Source organism: Cetorhinus maximus, chromosome 11 (assembly GCF_964194155.1).
Source record: "Cetorhinus maximus chromosome 11, sCetMax3.hap1.1, whole genome shotgun sequence".
NCBI classification, from domain to species: Eukaryota; Metazoa; Chordata; class Chondrichthyes; order Lamniformes; family Cetorhinidae; genus Cetorhinus; species Cetorhinus maximus.
In genome coordinates this window covers 106,965,057-106,985,452 of record NC_135889.1, presented here as the reverse complement: position 1 = coordinate 106,985,452, position 20,396 = coordinate 106,965,057, and the positions used below count along the sequence as shown (strand labels likewise).

Sequence of the window (20,396 nt, the reverse complement as noted above, 5' to 3'; positions counted from 1 at the left end):
CATTTTTTTTTGAAAAAATAGTTGGAATTGTGCACATTTTCTTTTATCCAACGTCCACAGTAATGATCACATGCAACACTGATCAAAGGGTTCCAGTCCATTCTTCTCAGTTTAAAAAATGCAGGGAGAGTGACAGAGATTTCAGTTTAAAAAAGGCGCAGAGAGCGGCAGAGATTTCAGTCTAAGAAAAGCCACAGAGAATGGCCAGTCTGATGACTGACTGGGCTCTGAGAAAAGTCAAAAGTCTGACATTACAGGGAAACAGATAAGTCATTGGCTGGTGAGTATTCTTCTCATTTATCTTTCAAAACTCAGGTAATTTATTATATTTGTCAGGTTTTATAGGGTTTATAAATAAGGCTCATTAACACTAGTAAGGTATACTAAGTACTGGTAACATTTATCAATGTTGCTAAGGGCGATTAATGGTAATAAGTTTTATCGGTCTTGGTAAAGCCTTATTAAAATTAATAAGGTTTATTACCAGCAGTAAGGTTTAATCGCAGTCACAAGGTTATCAGTTAAATGAGAAATAACGGGGCTGCTCCAACCTCGAGGCTGCCCATCCTGTGCTATGTGTGGACTCCAAGACACCTCCCATGCCCTGGATAACCATTTGTGCAGGAAGTGTCATCACTTGAGCTCCCAGTTATGGAACTTGGGCAGCAGCTAGCATCACTGCAGAGCATCTGTGAGGTTAGGAGTTACGTGGATAGCACCTTTATAGATGTGGTTACCCCGCAGCTTAAGAGTATGTAGGGAGAGAATGAAAGGGTGACCACCAGTCAAAAAGGAACAGGCAGGTGCAGCAGGAGCCCCCTGAGCGTATCCCACTCTCCAACCAGTATTCAGTTCTGAATACAGATGAGAGTGATGGATCATTTGGGGAGTGTAGCCAGAGTCAAGTCCACGGCACCACGGGTAGTTGTACAAGGAAGCCTGGAAGAGCAATAGGGATAGGTGATTCGATAGGGGAAAAGATAGTTAGTGGCCGCAGACATAAATCCAGGATGGTGTGATGCCTCCATGGCGCCAGGGTCAAGGATGTCACTGAGCAGCTGCAGAACACACTGAGGCGGGAGGGCAAACAGCCAGCAGTCGTGGTCCACATTGGTACCAATGACATAGGTAGAAAGAGGGATGTGGTCCTGCAGTTTGAGTTTAGGGAGCTACGTAGGAAGTTAGCAAGCAGGAAATCAAAAGTAGTAATCTCTGGATTAATTCCAGTGCCACGCAGAAGTGAGTACAGAAATAAGAGGCTAAGGCAGATGAGTGCGTGGCTGGAAAGATTGTGCAGGAGGGAAGGCTTCAAATTCTTAGACCTGGTTCTTGGGAATGAGGTGGGTCAAACAGATGAAGCGTTAGTGGGAGAACATTTAGGGACAGTGATCATTGTATTATAAGTTCTAGGCTGATTAGGGAAAAGGACAAAGGACAGACTAGAGGAAGAAAAATTAACTGGTGGAAAGCCAACTTCTGTGGGGTAAGAATGGACCTGGGCCAAATAAATTGGAGTCAAAAGTTGGCATGAAAAACGGTAACTGATCAATGGTAGAGAACTTCAAGGGACGTAGACAAATTGGTGGAATTGGCAGACAGGTGGCAGATGAAGTTCAATGCAGAGAAGTGTGAGGTGATTCAATTTGGTATCAACATGGAGAGCATGGAGAGATAATATAAAATAAAGGGTACGACTCTAAATGGGGTGGAGGGGCAGAAGGATTTGGGTGTATATGTGCATAAATCATTGAAGGTGGCAGGACAGGTTGAGAGAGCAGTTAATAAAAAATACAATGTCCTGGGCTTTATCAATAGGGGCATAGAGCACAAGAGCAGGGAAGTTACATTGAACTTGTGTAAGTCACTAGTTTGGCCTCAGCAGGTCTGGGCGCCACACTTCATGAAGGACGTGAAGGCATCAGAGAGGGTGCATAAGAAGTTCATAAGAATGATTCCAGGGATAAGGAACTTCAGTTATGAAGATAGATTGGAGAAGTTAGGGCTGTTTTCCTTAGAGAAAAGAAGGCTAAGAGGAGATTTGATAGAAGTATTCAAGATCATGAGGGGTCTGAACAGAGTAGATAGAGAGAAACTGACCCACCCATGAAAGGAGTGAGAACGAGAGGGCACATATTTAAAGTAATTAGCAAAAGAAGGAAAAGTCATATGAGGAGAAATGCTTTTATGCAATGAGTGGCTAGGGTTTGGAATGCACTGCCTGAGAGTGTGGTGGAGGGAGGTTCAATTGAAGAATTCAAAAGGGAACTAGGCTGTTATCTGAAAAGGAAGGATATGCAGGGTTACAGGGAGAAGGTGGGCTAATGGCACTTGGTGAGTTTCTCATTCGGTGAGCTGGTGCAGACATGGTGGACCAAATGGCCTCCAGCTGCATCGTAACAATTCTGTGCTTCTGTGATAATTTATGTTACATATGGATGTCACACATGCATTCAACAGGGGCAATGACTTCATCACTTCCACCACTACAAAATGGTAATATAATTATATAAACCAAGGTTGGTGGTGTAGTGGTAATATCACTGCAATAATAATGTAGAGACCCAGGCTGATTGCTCTGGGGATAATGGTGCAAATCTTGCCAGCATAGCTGGTGGAATTTTAATTCATAAATCTGGAATTAAAAGTCAGTAATGGTGAGCATATGAAACTACCGTGTTGTCATTAAAAAAAAAACCATCTAGTTCACAAATGCCCTTTAGGGAAGGAAATCTGCCATCCTTACTTGGTCTGGCCTAGATGTGACAGCAATGTGTTTGACTCTTGATGGCCTAGCAATCCATTCAGATGTAACAAACAAGTGCAGAAAAGCTGAAAAGGAATAAAAGACAGACGTTCGACCTAGGCACCGGCACCAGAAACAATAATGACACACACAACCCTGTCGATCCTGCAAAGTCCTCCTCAATAACTCCTGGGGACTTGTGCCAAAATTGGGAGAGCTGTTCCACAGGCTGGTCAAGCATAATCAGAATCCCGAATCATACCTTACAACCAATGTCCCTGACTCCCCCATCACCATTCCTGAGTATATCCTGTCCCACCGGAGGCAGCAGAGGTAGCAGCACAATGGTATACAGCCAGGAGGGACTAGCCCTGGGAGTCCTTAACATTGACTCAGAACCCCATGAAAGTCTCAGGGTCTCGGGCCAAACATGGGCAAGGAAACCTCCTGCTGATTATCCGCTGCTGTGCTTCCTCAGCTGATGAATCAGTCCCCTTCCATGTTGAGCACCACTTGGAAGAAACATTGGGGATGGCAAGGGCATAGAATATACTCTGGGTGGGGGACTTCAATGTCCACCACCAAAAATGGCTTGGTAGCACCATTACTAACCGAGTCCTGAAGGACATATCTGCCAGACTGGGCCTGTGGCAGATGGTGAGGGAAGAGGGAAAAAAACCTACTTAACCTTGCCCATCCAATCTACCTCTTACACATGCATTTGCCCATGACAGTAAGGGTGAGAGTGACATCCACACGTTCCTTGTGGAGATGAAGGCCCATCCTCACACTGAGGTTACCATCCATTTCAGTGTGTGGAGCTACCACCATATTAAATGGGATAGATTCAGAACAGGTGGCTCAAAACTGGACAACCATGAGCCACTGTGGGCCATCAGAAGCAGCAGGATTGTATTCATGGCCCAGCATATCCCTCCCTCTATCTTTACAGTGCAGAAGGAGGCCATTCGGCCCATCGAGTCTGCACTGGCTCTCTGAAAGAGCATTCCACCTAGTCCCACACCCTGCCTTATCCCCGTAACCTTGCACATAACCTGTCTCAATAAGCTGTGTAGAAGAGGATACCAGGAGCAGCACCAGGCATACCTAGAAATGAGGTGCCAACCTGATGAAGCTACAACACAGGACTCCATGCATGCTAAATAGCAGAAGCAACATGCAATAGACAGAGATAAGTGATCTTGCAACTAATGGATAAAATCAAAGCCCAACAGTCCTGGCTGGTGATGACAATTAAACAACTAACTGGAGGAGTGGTTCACAAATATCCCCATCCTCAATGATGGGACAGCCCATGACCTCAGTTCAAGAGACAAGGTTGAAGCATTTGCAACAATCTTCAGTGAGAAGTACCGAGTAGATGATTAATTTTGGCCTCCTCCTGAGGTCCCACCATCACAGATGCCAGTCTTCAGCCAATTCAATTCAATATGTGATATCAAGATACAGCAAAGACTATGGGCCATGATAATGTCCCAGCAATAGTACTGAAGACTTGTGCTCCAGCATTAGCCAGGCCCCTAGCCAAGCTGTTCCATTACAGCTACAAAACTGACATCTCCTCAAAAACATGGAATGTTTCCCTCAGAATGTATGTCTGATCCACAAAAACGAAGACTAATCCAATCCAGCCAATTACCACCTCATCAGTCTACTCTCAATCATCAGCAAGCTGAAGGAAGGTATCATCGACAGTGCTATCAAGCAGCACTTATTCAGCAGTAACCTGCTCACCAATGCTTAGTTTTGGCTCTGTGCTCCTGACCTCATTATAGCCTTGGTCCAAACATGGACAAAATAGCTGAACTCAAGAGGGTAGGTGAGAGGGACTACCCTTACCATCAAGGCAGCCTTTGATCAAGTACGGCACCAAGAGGTCATGGCAAAATTGAAGTCAACGGGAATCAGGGGAATGCTCTCCACTCGCTGGAGTCATACATAGCACAAAGGAAGAAGGTTGTGGTTGTTGGAGGCCAATTGTCTCAGGCCCGGGACATCACTGCAGGAGTTCCTCAGGGTTGTGTCCTCGGCTCAATCATCTTCAGTTGCTTCATCAATGACCTTCCCTCTGTCAGAATGTCAGAAGTGGAGATGTTCACTGATGATTGCACAATGTTCAGTGCTATTTGCACCTCCTCAGATACTGAAGCAGCCCGTGTCCATATACAGCAAAACCAGGACAACATTCAGTCTTGTGCTGATAAGTGGCAAGTAACATTCATGCCACAAAGTGTCAGGCAATGACCATCTCTGACATGAGATAATCCAGTCATCTACCTTTGTGATTAAACAGCATTACCATCACTAAATTCCCCACCATCAAGATACTGGGGTGGTGGGGGTTGGGGGGTGGGGGGGGGGGGTGGGGGTGGGGGTGGGGGGTTTACCATTGACCAGAGGCTGAATTGGACTAGCCATGTAAATGCTGTGGCTACAAGAGCAGGTCAGAGGCTGGGAATTTTGTAGCAAGTAAATCACCTAATTCCCCAAAGCCTAGCCACAATCCACAAGGCACAAGTCAGGAATGTGATGGAATACTCTCCAGTTGCCTGGATGAGTACAGCTCAAGAAGTGCAACACTCAAGAAGCTTGATGCAATCCAGAACAAAGCAGCCCACTTGATTGGCACCCCATCAACCAACTTTAGCATTAGCTGCCTCCACCTCTGGCATAAAGTGTCTACCCTTCACATGCTGCATGGCATCAATGTGCCAAGCTCCTTAGACAGCACCTTCAAAATCTGTGACCTCTACTACCTAGAAGAACAAGGGCAGCAGATGCATAGGAACACCACCACCTGCAAGTTCCCCTCCACCATCCTGACTTGGAACTATATCGCCGTTTCTTCGCTGTCATTGAGTCAAAAACCCAAAGCTACCTTCCTAATAGCACTGTGGGTGTACCTACACTAGATGGACTGCAACAGTTTAAGATGACGGTTCACCACCACCTTCTCAAGGCTAATTAGCAATAAAAAACACCTGCTGGCCTTGCCAGTGATGCTCACATCCCAGATATGAATAAAAAAATACTGACTTTTGCATGGTTCAGCAGGGTTTAATGGAGTGCTATTAATTATATCTCCATATTGCTAATTGGACTGTTTTTCATATTGATGTAGCTTATGAAAGAAAGTAGGACTTGCATTCGCCTAGCACTTTTCTTGAACGCTGAATGCCTCAACTCTCTTTACAACCAAAGTAGTACTTTTGAAATGTAGTCACTGTTACAATGTAGGAAACATGGCAGCCAATTTGCACAAAGCAAAGCTCCACAAGAGGCAATGCGATAATGATCAGATAATCTATTTTTTTGACTGAGGGATAAATATTGACCAAGACACAAAGGATAACTCCCCTGCTCTTCTCCAAAAGTAATGCCATGGGATTCTTCACAATACATCCAGCCAAGCAGGCAAATGGGGCCTTGGGTTAATGTCTCATTCAAAAGCTGACATCTCCAGCAGTACAACACCCCCTCAGTGCTGCACTATTTTGGTACTGAAGTTCTGGAGTGGGAATTGAACCCAGAATGTTGTGACTGAGAAGCAAAAGTGGCATCAACTGAACCACAGCTGACACTTGCATGACTCATAAGCAATTTGAATTTATCAATATTTTGCCGTTGTGTGATGACCACCGGGATTGAGAGTTCTCGTGTTGCCTTCATGTTAAGGTGATGATGTTTCACCCTGACCTAAGGGGGGAGGAAAAGTGCAAGGATGTTTCTCAAGAGATCAAGACTGTTCTCGCTATGATATGCCTCATGACACACTTATGGCAACAATGGCAGATGTAGACATAGGAGCTTGTTACACATAGAATGAGTATGGAACATGCCATTGGGATCTTAAAGGTGTTAAGTTACTGAAGCTTCTGTGCTTTTCTGGCAGTTGGCCAGTAAACCCACATTATATAACATGAGCGTTGTGGTCGTATTCAGAGGAAGTCATCTGCTTCATTAATACCCTACTCCTTCAGTGCTTGCTGGTCATTAACGTCAAGGCTAGCATCCTCAAATGGGGTTAGGGGTTGCAGTTCCTTTTGAGCCAACAGTTTTGTCAGTTAGCTAAAACCAGTTAAACACTATGTCATCTGCAAGCAGCAAAATAGTACTGAAACTTTGCAAGTGCATGGATTGCAAATAATCATATGCAACTATACAGCTTCAAGGCTGTGCAACCTTGTGCAAATTAAACAGGCATTATCCTGTTTGATTAACTGACAAGGATGCTTTGCATGGAGCCCCTTTAAGAACTGTTCCTATACTATCAGCTTAATATTTGTGCACTTGCTCATTGTAACTTTCCCAGAGAGAAATGTCCCCATTCGTGCTAAGTGTTCATTCCATGATTCTTGCCTAGAAGTTCAGCACAGCTAAACCTGCATTTAGCTGTTCACGTGATTCAACAGGCAATGATCTATTTTGTCAGGACATGTGTGCTTGTAGCAGATACTTGTGTATTAAATGCAATTACCTTGCCTTAAGCAGATATCTTACGATCTAACATTTTGTTTCTAATATTCTGATGGCCCAGCTTCAGCAGTACTAATATCCCAGCAATTTCCTGTCATGCTTACTGCTGGGGGGGTGGCCATATCTACCATAAACAGTGGCTTCCTTTTTCTCTCAGTTCCTTCAGACAAACACAGGAAGGGGGAATTCTTCAGCCACTAATGTAATGTTATGAGGTTTTGGTGTTAATCTTTGTTATAGGATGTTGTCGGGATCCCACAATGCCTGACCTGTTAGCATAAGGTTAGGAACCGATTATCCACACTGTCACTTTTGATCCCTCTGAAACACCGCGCAGAAAGAACATTCCATCTTTAAATCTGTCTCCTTAATCCTGAGGGGGGTGAAGTTCTTCCATTCTTAAACTCTGGGTGGAATTTTCCTTGCCAGCTGGTGGCGGGTGTGGTAGGTGGCATGAGCGGACAATATGGCATGATCGGTTTCACAACGACGGGAAGGCAGGTCGTGACTGTTGGCTCAGCCCGCCATTGACGGGCTGCATTTCCCACCATCGGTCATTGGGAACCTAATTGTAATACATCAGCATATCATTATCAGGCCATCCCACCAGGCTCTTGCACCCCTGCTTGATCATCTGTCCACGTTGGCGAGAAAGTACAGCAATTTGTTTCACCACGTGCACTTGACGGCCTGCACTTTGGGCGAACTGGAGGTGAGTGCACAGCAACGTTCTGCAGAGCTCACCAGGGTCGCCTGTTGCTTTGCAGGCTTCAGGGGTGCCAGGGCTTCAGGGTTAAGTGCCATCCTGCCCGACTGGTGGCAAGGGGGAATCAGGGGGCAAGTGCAGCCCTGCCACTGAGATGACTTTTGAGGGGGGACAAGTGCAGCCCTGCTGTTGAGGCAACTGGTGGCAGAGAGGGGCTGGTGGTTAAGGGCAGACCTGCCATGGAATATAGTGCACAGCATTCAGGGTGGGGGTGGGGGGTAGGGTGGGTGAGGGAAGTGGCCACGCTTTCGGGGAAACTGTAGAAAGTGACCATTCCTCTCCATTGAGACAGTTCAGGCGCAGCCACATTAATATGATTGGGGTCAGGCTCCGAGCTTATCTGCCCACTCAAGCAACGCAGAGGCTTCAAAGTGCTACCAATTTCTCCAGAGCTTCCCCCGCCCTCACCCACCCCCGGCACAGGCTGCAAATTCATGAGCACTTTAGTGGACTGCGGAGCAGTTGGACTGCACATGTTGCACAATCTCCTGGCTAAAGCTGGCCATGTAGCAGTCTCTGCTGCAGGTGCTCACAGCCCCTTGTAATGTCAGCATCCCAGTTTGGACCAGTCTCCCCCATGGTTCAAGCCAATAGGGCAGCCCTGCAGCGCACTAATCTCTGGCCACCCAAGTGGTGGCCAGCACTCTCCGGGAAGCATAAAGGGGCTGTTACACTTAACCAGGACAAGTTCTTAGTACACCCATGCTAACCACGTGTCTCTCTCTTTCATCCTTCAGGAGGAGTACATCAGGATCATGGAGCCCGGTGAACTAGCTGTGCGCCTGATGGCCTACAGAGTGCAAAGACGACGGAGGAGAGAGTGACTGAGGCTCTTGGCTGCGCAGAGGCGGGAGCAGCAACCTCAGGAAGAAGGGGCGGCTGGGGCTCCCGCACACGCTGCCCAAGAGCCACAGTGAGCCATTGCAGGCCAGCGCCTAGCGACACCCAGGGTCTATAGATGCCGCCTTTCATTCCTGCAGATGACCGAGAACCAGTGTTGCTGAAGACTGCACATGCCCAGGGAACTGGCTGCTCACATCTGCCATTTACTGCAGGATTTGGCACCTCTAGGACATGGAGGGCATCCGGTAGCTGTGAAAGTGACCGCGACGCTCAATTTCTACGCCAGTGACTCCTTTCAGGGCTCTACAGGTGACCTCTGTGGGATATCACAAGCCTCCACCCACAAATGCATACATGAGGTCATGGATGCCATCTTCACAAGGACACACAACTTTGTGCATTTTGCCCGGGACCAGGACAGCCAGGTTGCAAGAGTGATTGGATTTGCCCAGGTCTTGGGTTTCCCACAGGTGCAGGGTGCGGTTGACTGTACTCACATGGCGCTCAGGTCTCCGTCGCAACATACGGTGGCCTACATCAGCCACAAGGGCTTCCATTCACTGAATGTGCAGCTGGTGTGGGACCACCAGAAACGCATCCTGCAGGTGTGTACACGGTTTCCAGGGATTGTGCATGATACCTACATCATCAGTTGGCCACAGATCCCTGGAGTCTTCCAGGGTCCACAGAAGCTGGAGGGATGGCTCCTTGGGGACAAGCGCTACCCGCAGAGGCCGTGGCTGATGACACCCGTGTGGCGGCCTCAGACTGCAGCAGAGCGACAGTATAACGAGGCTCATGCTGCAGCTCGCAACTTGGTGGAGTAAACCATCGAGATGCTGAAGATGAGGTTCCGGTGCCTGGGCCAGTCTGGTGGAGCCCTACAATACAGTCCGCAGAGGGTGTCACACATAGTCGTCGTCTGCTGCACCCTTTACAACATGGCGCTCCAACGGGGAGACGAGCTGGCTGAGGAGGAGACGGAGGAGTTGTACGTCTCCTCCGATGAGGAGCACGCTGATGGGGATGAGGCTGAGGAGGTCCTTGGAGGCGATGATGATGGGGATGAGGCCCTCACACTGGCTAGACGAGGCAGGCATATTCGGGAGGCCCTCAAAGCTGCTAGATTCGTGGAGGATGATGACAACATGCAGTGAGATGACCACATAGTTCCTCCCACCGCATTTGTGAACTTTAAACTCCAATCTGGCTTAAGGCAGCACGTATACCCTCTGTGAGAATGCTCCTGTCATGGAGATGTGTTGGAGGCCCTAATAGTCGCTCGACTTTAAGAGGATGATGACGACATGCATTGAGGACACTCCATTAAAATTCACGCAGCCTCTGAGAATGCCTGACTCTTGTCTGGCCGAGGGCAGCTCGCTTACGCTCCATGATCAGGGTCATATCATAGAGACATAGCCATGAAACTTTAGAAGCATCTGATGCTTTGTCAGCCTTCAGCACCTCAGCTCTTCAGGAGCTGGAGCACAGCATTACTGGTCACAGATGCTGAAACGATGGAGGCCGGTCCTTCCTTAAAGGTACTGAGAGCACACTGAGAGTATGAGAGAACTCTGTGGCGCCTGCCCACTACATTCTGGTAGCAATGACCACAGACATGCAGGCATCAATAATGTTTCCATGGAGTGTGAGACTGGACCATCACTATGGTCTGAAGGCTGCACAGAGCACAGGGAAGAGGCCCTGGATTGAGACACCTGCCTTTATCTTGTGCAGAAAGGTTTCACATCTGAGTGACAAAAACACTGCCCATCAGAACAAGGAGCCATAGGCAGGGAGGCATTCTTGGGAGTTCATTGACAATAGTGAACAGTATGTACATGTGATTAACACCCGTGCCCAGGCTGTGCAATTAATTCTCCTTAACTGTCCTAACCCTGCCTTGGCGCTCTCTGGACATCCACAGTGGAGGTGGAAGCAGCTTGCTGATTGCGATGCCCTGTCTGTGATGACCTTGGTGGGTGTCCTTTGGAGGGCCTAGACTTAGAGGGCCCCGCTTGCTTTCAGGGTCCTGCTGTGTGGCAGTGGCACCCTCCTTGGCGTGTGGAACTAGAGTTGCTGAGGTCACGAGAAGAGGGGAGCCAGATGGGCCGGACACTCTCGGAGACCAGTGTTGACTTCGGTGCATTGGCATGCTGGCGCTATCACCTCAGTCTGAAGACGGATGGACTCCTCCATCATGCTTTGCAATCTGCGTGCAGCAGACATCCTTTCCTGATGTCCCCAAGCTTTATCAGCTCCAGCAACTGTGACATGACTGAGTCCAGAGGCTCGTCATCCAACTCAGACTCAGCAACGTTCTGGCCTCCAGCAGTCCTCCAGGTGCCGGACACCTGGGAAGTCCCTGCCGCCACCTGCAGTGGATCAGACAGTGCGATGTGCTCACCAGATTGTGATCCTGGGGCTACTACTCTAAAGCTAGGTCCCACCGAGGTGTGTGTCTCTGCGCTGGTGGAGGGTGTGGGTGAGCGCTGTGACGGAACTTCAGGGAGGGTGCGTTCAGATTCCTCATCAGAGGTTTCTATGGGGCTTGATTGGAGGCCCTGGGTCATGGACTCTGTCGGCTGTTTGGCAGATGTGCCTGCGAAAACAAGGAGATATAATTAGTCCCCGCCATCCAGCAGTAGTGTAAAATTTTATTTGCGAGCACTCCTGTGAAGCACACTGGGACATTTTTACTACAATAAATGTGCTAAAGGAATGCAAGTTGTTAAAAACAAAAAACTGCAGATGCTGGAAATCCAAAACAAAAACAGAAATACCTGGAAAAACTCAGCAGGTCTGGCAGCATCGGCAGAAAAGAACAAAGTTGACGTTTCGAGTCCTCATGACCCTTCAACAGAACTAAGTAAAAATAGGAGAGGGGTGTGAAATATTAGCTGGGTTAAGGGGTGGGGGGGAGAATTAGGGGGTGGGGGGGTGGTTGTAGGGACAAGCAAGCAATGATAGGAGCAGATAACCAAAAGATGACACAGACAAAAGAACAAAGAGGTGTTGAAGATGGTGATATTATCTAAAAGAATGTGCTAATTAAGAATGGATAGCAGGACACACAAGGTACAGATAGCTCTAGTGGGGGTGGGGTGAAATAAGACTAAAAGGGCATAAAAGATATAGATTTAAAAATAATGGAAATAGGTGGGAAAAGAAAAATCTATATAAATTATTGGAAAAAACGAAAGGGAGGGGGAAGAAACGGAAAGGGGGTGGGGATGGAGGAGGGAGTTCAAGATCTAAAGTTGTTGAACTCAATATTCAGTCTGGAAGGCTGTAAAGTGCCTAGTCGGAAGATGAGCTGCTGTTCCTCCAGTTTGCGTGCAAGTTGTTGTTGAGTTTAGACCCTATGAGTCATGGGGGTAATCACCATGTGTGAACAACCATTTGATAACCAGACAGGGGCCAATAATAGGCCAGCAGGAGCCTGAGCAGGTTGAACAAGTTCCAAAGAGGTGTCAGCTGTGGCTCAGTTCATAGCACCCTGGCCTTTGAATCAGAGGGTTGTGGGTTCATGTCCCACTCCCGGAAACCAAGAACTGTGATTGTACTCGAAAAAGGTTGCAATCTGTGACTGTTGATAACTCGAAAGAGTTTGAACAAGTTCCAGGATGGCAAGGATAAATGATTTCGAAATAAATCAATGACTCCAACCTCTCTAATGCTCCGAAATAGGGGTGTATTTGTAAGCTTTCACTTTCGATTCTGCTTAGGCAGCACACACACAGGGAATATTTCCGAGCAACTTTCGGTGAGAAATCGTGACCTTTCAGACCGAAACCAATCTCACACATCGAGCTGTCAGAGTCAGACACTCACGCTCCCCCCCACGGAAAAAACAGACTGACCCGGTCCCGAGGACCGATATAGGAGCCGAAGGCTGAAAACTTTGTTCCCAGATGTGGAAAGCCAAGGGATGGCCGGATTCCCCGCGTTGGTAGAAGGTCTGACAGTCCAGCTGGACTCTGTCAAAAGTAAATTGGCCATTTATTTCCAAAGCAAAAAGAAATCCGGTGGAGGAGAGTGTGAGATCAGAGCACACCCAGAGCAGGGCAAGTTCCTCGTGTATTTTCAAAACGAAGAAGGTAAGAATTTATCCCCATTGAAGAAATTTAGCGCCTCTGGTTTCTGGGAGTGGACAAAGTGTGGGACACATGATTTCCCAGTAAGAAACTTGATAAAGGTGTGATTATGCTGAAATATTTTAAGTGCGATTTAATGATGCCTGTTTGCTGCCGCCAATCCTTTGGGAACCTCCGTTGAGGCAACTTGAGGAAGCTGAGCATTTTGCTGAGTAAGTTTTGCTCTGCAGCTCCTTTCGATTCACACTCTCTGCTGATGATCAGAGAATTTAAAGTTCTAACTGAGCGGGATGAGGTTTCCTAAAGCTATTACAAATTAAATAAAAACTTCCTTTGAAAAATAAAAGCATGTCCCATCTCACGTGACACTGTCACAGGATGGAACGTGTTTCATTACATTTCCAATGTATTTATTTATTTTTTTTGAACAAGCGCTTCAATCTCCCTGAAGCAGCTCCGTGCCTCTGGGAGATCGAAGTGCTCTTTCGCGGGCATGCGAGAAAGAGCGCTGGACCCGACTCTCCCTCCTCTCCCCCGCCCACACAGGTAGCGCTCAGCGCTACCGCTCGCGATCCACGCTGGGGTGGCGAGGGGGGGGGGGTTCTTAATTGGCCCGCCCGTGTGAAATCGCATTGCGGAGCTGATCGCAGGCGGTGGGCCGCTCCATGATCGCCCCTGCCTGCTCCAGCCGAGCCCGCCCAACCAATGTAAAATCCTGGCCGTAGATGCTGGGTCATTTGAAGGTTTGAAGAATGGGATTGCGAGGTTTTTGTGAGGTAACATGTTGTAAGGAGCAAAGGTGAGAAAAGGGGGCTGAGGTACAGATCAGCTCCACGCCATCCAGGACAAAGCAATCTGCCAAATTGGCATCCTGAGACTATGCCCATTGACCTGCTCTTGAAGGCCAATGGTGAGATCAAAGGTGTTGACGGTGGCGGGGGTGGGGGGGAGGGGATGAGTGATCATGACCCTGTTGATGTTTAAGAAAAAAGGTTTGGGAATTTCCTTGTTTGAGATTACCTGTCACGTATGTTAACTCTGCCTGCCACCTCAAGCCTGGATAAGGTCCAGGTCCTAAAGTAGATTGGTTGAAAATAATGCAATCTTGGTAGGAAAATGATACAAACAGATTTTAATGGTTACATGCTGATAAGCTGCATTTTAACGATTGTCACCTGAAGTGGCAAGCCAATTGTTAAGAGGTAAAGGGAGGTTATTCTTACCAAATTCTGAACAAAAATATGTTGTGTTTATTCTGTGTTATCAGTGCAGAAAAACGTTGTGACGAACGAGTTCCACACAGTGCAGCTATTCGGCCCAGAGCCAGCCAAGCTTCGGGTCACTCTCTATGAGTGGAGCAGTAGCGGAGGGAGTTCTGTGGGAGTGACAGCAGACTCCAACATAGAGCCAACAATAATACAAAACCAATTGTTGACCAGTTCACAAAATCACAACAAAAATGACCAGGTAAGTCACGACTAATGGTAAATACACATTCCCGTTTTTTATTCTTTCTGCCATACTGTTTTCTGTTACAAGGCGGGCTACTTTTAAATAGTACAAAGGCAATTGTGTCTCATTTTGTTGGTGCATTTTTAAAGATGTAAGTGCCGGATTGTGGGCAAAGCTGATCTCAGAAATGTTAACGGTCCAGCTATCCAACAAATGATGACATAGAATTTAAACATGTTATAAGTATGAACATAAACCTGTCACGGCTGAAGCCAGATAATCTGCCACTTGATATCATTGTTTTAAGATTGTTAAGGTATTTGGTACTCAGACTAGCTTTTCTTAAAGTAAATGGTAACTTTCTAATTGGTAAAAGCTGAGTGGTATAATACTAAACAATACAGACCATAAAGTTCCAGATTTAGTACCTGGTCTGTGCTGACTGCAAATGTCAGCTGGAGCGTTTGTTTGGTTGCTAAAATTAGCTTTCCCACCTCTGTTCGTAAAAGGGTAAAATAGGTTATGATTTTCATCCCTGATAGCTATTCAGTGAGACCGACTGGAAAGTATGAATATGTGGCTATTGGGTGAGAATAGGAGTGGGCTTACCTGTTGTTAGGAAATAGAGATAGTTTTAAATAAGTTATATTTGTATTTGTGTGTGTTAGGAATGAAATTTGATTTGTATTTCTGTATATGTGTTAAGAAAGGGAGAATTTTAGTATTAGTTTCACTTTAAAAGATGCCTGCATTGTAATAAGATTTCATGACTCTTGAAGAGAAGTTAAAACAAACACAAGGTAGAAAAAAATTTGTGCTGTTGCCTAGAAATAGGAGGCCCCACAAGAGACAGAAAAGTAGTTTCAGTTCAGTTTGGGTGCAGTTGGTCGGCGTGCTCTGAGGTTGAGAAGTAGCATGGCAGAGGGACAGATAGCAGATGGAGAAGCCAGAAGATTCAAGGAGTCAGCCAAAGGCCTGTAACTCTTTACTATGGGCATGTGAAGCAGTGATGTTCTGTTGGCACGGCTGCGTCAGCGAGAGAGAGAGAGAGTGCGTGGAAGAAAACTTGAACGCAGGTGGCGATTTAGCAGAGAGGAACATCGGAAGGAGAGTTCGAAACCCTGGAGGTGGACCCTTGTGGAAGGTGTCTGAGAGAAAGCATCGTTTGGGAGAAGAGTCCAAAGCACGTTCTTCAAGAGCGGAGATTGGAAACCCTCATGTGAAAGACAGAGTTCAGTGAGGCCGGTTGGCTCACAGTGTGACAAGCGTCTGGGGGGAATTGAGGAGAGACCATGGCATCTGTTTGGGGTGGCATCTGTCATTTGGTTCCAGAGTGTGATGTTCCTGACCACAGGTCGCCTATTGGTTTACATGGACTGTGTACTTACTGTGAACATTAGAGTATAAGATAACTTTTGTAACTTGTATCATTCTCACAAATCTGTACATGTCTGTAAAGGTATAGTTGTGGGTGAAGGAGTATTTTAATATAGTTAATCTTTTCTTGTTTAATAAATGTTTTATTCTTTTGTTAAAAGTTCATCAGCTGACTCCTGCGACTCTGTTCGGTAGCCACTCTCCACGCTCCTAAACAAAGGATAGAAGTTAGGATCTATCAAGCCGGGTTCCACCCTGAGATCAGGCTTGTCCAGTAGTAACATCAGCTGGGATCATAACACTGTAACCGCAATCACAGTCAAGTAGCTGGTGACAGTGCTGTTTATTCTCATATAGGAAGAATGTCCACTTAAATTGGATAGCTAAGGTATAACTTCATGATGAAACAATATCACATCATGAGCCAACACATTCAGGGAAGAAGGGAAGAAAATTAGGGGAAAAATAGAAAGCAAATTAACGTAGTAATTATGGTTTTGTTAAATGTTGGACTGTACCTTTAAGAATAGTCCTGTGATGTAAGATCACATGATCTGTGTAAACCAATGTGTTAGCAGCACGGGTAAGCTCCACTGTCAATGAAGAGATAGAGATGGAGTTGAAAGCACTTGTGTAGTTGCTGCTAGTTGTATTGTAAATAAACCAAATGTTTCCACTTAGAAAATTGTCTGCAGATCAATTCTATTACAAATAGACGACTTGGCCATGCTACAACAAACTGGCAATGAGGATAAATCAGCATAAATGAAGATAAATCGGAATCGGTACTGTACCTTGCCTAGCGATTGTGAGTATCAATGTTCTTTAAAATAACAGAAGAGATACTCACCCAAAATGCTGCAATTTGATTGAATCATTCCCTTTGAGCCAGCCACAGATGATTGGTCTCAGTATATACAACGCCTCACGTTCTTCTTTCAAGCGAACAAAATCACGGGGAAGCAAAGAGGCAAGCGATCTTCTTTAGTACTTGTGGGAGCAACGCCTACAGTTTGATTCGAAGTTTGATGGCACCCAGTGCCCCAGATTCGAAGAATTTCAGAGAATTGGTGGACCACGTGAAGGGACATTTTCAACCCAAGCCCTCAGTCACGATGCAGAAGTTCCGGCTCAATTCATGAAATAGAGCGCTGATTGAGACAATTGCTAGCTACGTGGTGAATCTGAAGCAATTAACAGAATATTGTGAGTTCATCGAGACTCTGAACGACATGCTCAGAAATCGTTTAGTCCGTTGCGTGAAAGAAGACACTATTCAGAGAAGATTGCTGAATGAAGTGAATCTGAATTTTAAGAAGGCGTTAGAAATAGCATTGGCCATGGAAAGCATTGTAAGAGATTCAAAAGCAATACAAGGGGTGTAAAATGGTGCCGTACTCCAAATCGGCCGGGAATAGCCAGCCGAAAGTGGTGCGAAAAAGCGAGACTCTGCCGCGAAGCGGGGAACAGCCCCCACTAACCAAAAAATAAGAAGAAATAATTTAGCAGCTAAATCAAAGAACAACTTTGATCGATGTGGAAACAGTCTTTTAGCAATTGGCAGTTTAAAGAAGTAGAATGTCATGTTTGTCACAGAAGTGAATTGAGGCAACGCAAAGAGAGATTTAAACAGGCTTTCAAACAACAGAAGAAACCTAATGAAATCTACAGTGTAGAAGAGCCTGAAACAACAACTTCTGACATCTATTCATCGTTTAACATGATAGTTGGGAAGACAGAGCCAATATCTGTTACAATACAGGTGAATGAAAAACGACGAAAAATGGAAGTAGACACAGGAGCTTCCACTACTCTAATAGGAGAACACACTTTCAGATATTTAAATAATGGTGAACATTAATTAACTTTGGAACAAACGTCTGCCAAGCTGAACATCTGGCAAGTTGAACATACACAAGCAAAGAAATCCAAGAAAAATATATCAATTGGCACAGCTACCCATGATGGTGGTAGTAGGTGAACGACCAAGCCTTCTAGGGTGAAACTGCCTAAGGGAAATCAACCTTGATTGGCCAGTGAGATTTCAAAAGGAAGCTGGAAGGGTTCATGTCTTCTGTTTAATTCATTCAGGGGATGTGGGCTTCGGTGGCTGGGCCAGCATTTATTACCCATCACTAGTTGCCCTTGAGAAGGTGCTGGTGAGCTGCCTTCTTGAACCATTGCAGTCCATGTGGTGTAGGTACACCCACAGTGCTATTAGGAAGGGAGTTCCAGGATTTTGACCCAGAGACAGTAAAGGAATGGTGATATATTTCCAAGTCAGGATGGTGAGTGACTTGGAGGGGAACTTCAAGGTAGTGGAGTTCCCATCTATCTGCTGCCCTTGTTCTTCTAGATGGTAGTGGCCATGGGTTTGGAAGGTGCTGTTGAAGGAACCTTGGTGAATTCTTGCAGTGCATCTTGTAGATGGTACACGCTGCTGCTACTGTGCATCGGTGGTAGAGAGAGTGAATGTTTGTGGATGTGGTGCCAATCAAGTGGGCTGCTTTATCCTGGATGGTGTCAAGCTTCTTGAGTGTTGTGGGAGTTGCACTCATCCAGGCAAGTGGGGAGTATCCCATTGCGCTCCTGACTTGTGCCTTGTAGATGGTGGACAGGCTTAGGGAATCAGGAGGTGAGTTATTTGTCACTCGATTCCTATACTCTGACCTGCTCTTGTAGCCACAGTATTTATATGGCTAGACCAGTTCAGTTTCTGGTCAATGGTAACCCCCAGGATGTTGATTGTGGGGGATTCAGTGATGGTAATGCCACTGAACATCAAGGGGAGATGGTTGGATTCTCTCTTGTTGGAGATGGTCATTGCCTGACATTTCTGTGGCATGAATGTTACTTGCCACTTGTTATCCCAAGCCTGGATATTGCCCAGGTCTTGCTGCATATGGACATGGACTGCTTCAGCATCTGAGAAGTTGTGAATGGTGCTGAACATCGTGCAATCATCAGTGAACATCCCCACTTCTCACCTTATGATGGAAGGAAGGTCATTGATGAAGCAGCTGAAGATGGTTGGGCCAAGGACACTATCCTGAGGAACTCCTGCAGTGATGTCCTGAGCTGAGATGACTGACCTCCACCAACCACAACCATCTTCCTTTGTGCTAGGTATGACCCCAAACAGTGGAGAGTTTTCCCCCTGATTTCCATTGACTCCAGTTTTGCTAGGGCTCCTTGATGCCACACTCGGTCAAATGCTGCCTTGATGTCAAGGGCGGTCAATCTCACCTCATCTCAGGAGTTCAGCTCTTTTATCCATGTTTGAACCAAGGCTGTAATGAGCTCAGGAGTTAAGTGGCCCTGGTGGAATCCAAACTGGGCGACAGTGAGCAGGTTATTGTTAAGCAAGTGCCACTTCATAGTACTGTTGATGACCCCTTCCATTACTTTACTGATGATCAAGAGTAGACTGATGGGCTGTAATGGGCTGGGTTGGATTTGTCCTGCTTTTGTTGTACAGGACATACCTGGACAATTTTCCACATAGCTGGGTAGATGCCAGTGTTGTAGCTGTACTGGAACAGCTTGGCTAGGGGCGCGGTAAGTTCTGGAACATAACTCTTCAGTACTATTACTGGAATATTGCCACTTAGAAAGTTGTCTGCTGATCAACTCTATTACAAATAGGCGACTCAGCCATGCTACAACATTAACCATTCTTTGTTTTCAATTACTATACATCTAATGCATCATGACTTGGTCCAGAACAATTTAACAACTTGTTGTATGCAGTACTCTTTTTCTGCTTTTCCTAAACAGAGTCCAGCAAATGGATTTCAAAATCAAGGATCCCCAGATCCAGAGGAAGAATCAGGTACAGATTTTGTTTCTGCCGAACTAAGTACATCCTGCCACGGCCACCGGTATGTGTCACGATTGTTTCGTGAGGAAAAAACTCACTTCACATGTACATTTTTCTCTTTCAGTTTCTGAGTCCTCTGAGAAAGAGGAAGGCCATTTCAGCCAGCTGTTTGTTAGCAGTGACGGTCCAGTTTCCACGGATGTTATTGCAATGTATTTTGAAAGATTTTTATCAGATGTGGAAATCTCTGAAAATGACGAATGCTCTTGGTTTCTGATCTGCTCAAGCAAGGATGGTAAATGTTTATATCATTAACTATAGCATTTGAGAAAAAGAGTGAGATAGAATATGTTGCAGGAAGGAAAATTGTACCAGCCTAGGAATGGCTGCACTCTACAGATACCTACCGCTTCATGTACCATTACTTTGTGAAGCATTCATGTGCTAGTGCTGTGCAAAGCACATAAATGCTTAGACTTGTTTTTAATGACACAAATGAGGCAAACCTTTGAATTTTTCACTAAAAATATTGATACTCCCTGCATTATTGCAACACATACTCTAGCAGGCAACATGTTCTCAGTGCTGGACACTAATGTCTTTCTAACATTAAGTTTTGGATTTAAAAGAGGGAAACAGGGAGAGAGAAAGAGACACAGAAAGAGAGAGGAGGATTGAGGGAATGCCATCCATTGCACCCACATGAATCAAAGGTCATATTCCTTCAGAAACATAGATTAATCCACTGAATTATATACCATGGGCAGAATTTTCTGCCTGTCGGGCGGGCGGGCCCGA

The 20,396-nt window shown here is 46.0% G+C and overlaps 1 protein-coding gene across 1 annotated transcript in view; it reads left to right on the top strand.

The window, feature by feature from the left end:
• The first annotated feature begins 12,554 nt into the window (after positions 1–12,554).
• Positions 12,555–20,396, top strand: part of LOC144686814 (protein mono-ADP-ribosyltransferase PARP14-like) — a 65,600-nt gene continuing 57,758 nt past the window's right edge. The window contains exons 1-4 of the mRNA XM_078552556.1: positions 12,555–12,952; positions 14,217–14,416; positions 19,556–19,610; positions 19,723–19,893. Of these exons, the coding sequence (XP_078408682.1) occupies positions 12,784–12,952; positions 14,217–14,416; positions 19,556–19,610; positions 19,723–19,893 (595 nt within the window). The 5' untranslated portion in view covers positions 12,555–12,783. The remainder of the gene's footprint in view (positions 12,953–14,216; positions 14,417–19,555; positions 19,611–19,722; positions 19,894–20,396) is intronic.